At 52.1% G+C, this 2,058-nt stretch overlaps 1 protein-coding gene across 1 annotated transcript in view; it reads right to left on the bottom strand.

Moving 5' to 3' along the window:
- Window positions 1-2,058, bottom strand: part of RASSF2 (Ras association domain family member 2) — a 10,492-nt gene that overhangs the window by 4,958 nt on the left and 3,476 nt on the right. Inside the window, exon 2 of the mRNA XM_029964555.1 lies at window positions 1,385-1,473. Within this exon, the coding sequence (XP_029820415.1) occupies window positions 1,385-1,473 (89 nt within the window). The remainder of the gene's footprint in view (window positions 1-1,384; window positions 1,474-2,058) is intronic.

Genomic DNA, 2,058 nt, shown 5'->3' with positions numbered 1-2,058 from the left:
AACCCCCCAGTTTAAAGCACACCGACTGGTTTATTCTCCTCCAGCTCCTGAAGGAGGTGATTAATTCACAATTAACTGCCTAAATCCGTCCTGTTACCTGGCTAAAACCTCTTCTCCTGGGAGCTTGAGCATCTTCCCTGCCTTTTCCATAGTTCAACTTTCTCTTTTCTCCCTCCCTTTAATGAGAACAGGCAAACAAGGGCAGTGCCTCAGATCTCTGCATGAAAACTGGCCTGGATCCAAATTATTATAAACCAGCTCTTCATCCATTTTTAATGAACCTCTTGGGCTCCAGCTTTGGATGTTTTAATTCAAAGCATGTCTGCAGCAGGGAAAAATCTCCGGGACACACTGCTCCAGATGCACACACGGTGACTAAGCACTCCCGAGGAGCCAGGAACGCACACTGGGAGCTGAGTTTTACTGGATTTTAGGGAAAAATGTAATACAAGGCATTTTTATGTGCTGGCAAATTAAGGTCATAAGGCTGAGAGAGCTGCTGGGCAATTGCAGTGGGGTGATGTGGGGTGGGAATCACCCAGGAAAGCTTTGATTGAAGGAGGAAAAGCGTCACGAGTGGGAAGATCAAAAAGAAAAAAGGGAAAAAGCTGGAGGATCAGGGATGAGGGTTCATGGATCAGCGAGTTTTACAGGGGCTCAGCTCCTCCCTGATGTGGGACGTGGATGAGCACCTCAAAGTCAAAAGGATGAGCTGGTTCTTCTCTGCCGCCTGTCAAAAATTACCCCCAAAAGTCAGAACATCAGAATGCCCGGAATGAATGAGGGAAACGCCTGAAGCAGGTTTTTCCCTGTGGGAATTCTGGTTTGTGTCCCGTTCCTCGTTCCTCGCTGTCCCTGCTCAGAACAAGGGGTTAATGAAGCGCTGGCCGAGCTCTTCCCCCTCCACAGAGGAAAAACCAGGGAGGGGACAAACACTTTGCAGCTCTGTTGACTTCCCATGGTAACGGCCTTCCCAGTGCTCCCATTCCCAATGCTCCCATTCTTCCCCAGAAGTGGAGCCTCCGGGAAGGGGAAGCTCTGACATCCTTTTCCCTGCTATCCCACGGGGCTCTTTGCTCCGTCCCCCCGATTTCTTTCCAAGCTCCTCTCCACCACATCCCACTGAGCAAAAACCCTTGGGAATCGTGGAATCATTTAGGTAGGAAAAAATCTTTAAATCATTGAGTTTTGGGCCATATGGGGTTAAGATTAAACAAAATAAACAGAAGTTCTTTGGAAGTGGCTCAAAGGAACCTGGAGCAGGATGGGAAACAGTCTGGAGTTCAAACCAAGGCTGGTTTGTATTTTCTCAAGTTAAGCTGCAGCCCGAGGCAGCTGCTCCCAACCTCCCCCAGAAATCCAGGTGGATCCAAGCCCGGCTCACCTGTGCCATTCCCGGGAGCCTCCGTGTTGGGTGTGGCCTCTGCATCCGTCACCTGGATGTCGGGCAGGGTGCTGGGCTTCAGCACGGACCTGGGGGTGGGCAAAGGTGAGGGTGGTGCCCTGTCAGCGTGTGGCTGCAGAGGGAATGACAATCCAGGGAATCTGGATTATCATTCCAGGAAGCTGCTGCTTCCCCCCTGGGAAGCTGCCTGTTCTCCCTGTGGATTTAGCAGGTAACCAGCCCTGCAGGGTCACAGCACGGGCTGGTTGCAATATAAATCCTGAATCCTCTCCTGCCCCACTCCCAAAAAATCCTTGGAGGGTGTTATCCCGACTGCCCTCTTCCCAGGAAGGCATGCTGAGGTGCCAAACGGTATTTTCCTGACTCCAGCACAGGGAAAGCTGAACCTGACCCTTCTTTCCCTTGGGAGATGTCTACAAAATCAGGGAAAAAGCAGGAAGACCCTCCCCCTCTGCATAGACACAGCAAATCCCAGCTCTGCTGCTTTCCAGGGTCCGCTGGGATCACTGGGACCAGAGCAGCATCCAGCAGGGAATTGGGGATGGAAGTGAGAACCAGGTGGGGTCTGGGGGGATTCCTGCAGGAAAAGAGGGGTCGTGAAGGGGAGTCCCTGCAAAGGGGGGGCTGCAAGAGCAGGGGCTGCAAAAGGGGGG

The sequence above is a fragment of the Manacus vitellinus genome, unplaced genomic scaffold (genome assembly GCF_001715985.3).
Source record: "Manacus vitellinus isolate BGI_N305 unplaced genomic scaffold, ASM171598v3 scaffold_74_pilon, whole genome shotgun sequence".
NCBI classification, from domain to species: domain Eukaryota; kingdom Metazoa; phylum Chordata; class Aves; order Passeriformes; family Pipridae; genus Manacus; species Manacus vitellinus.
This window is presented reverse-complemented; position numbering and strand designations above follow the sequence as displayed.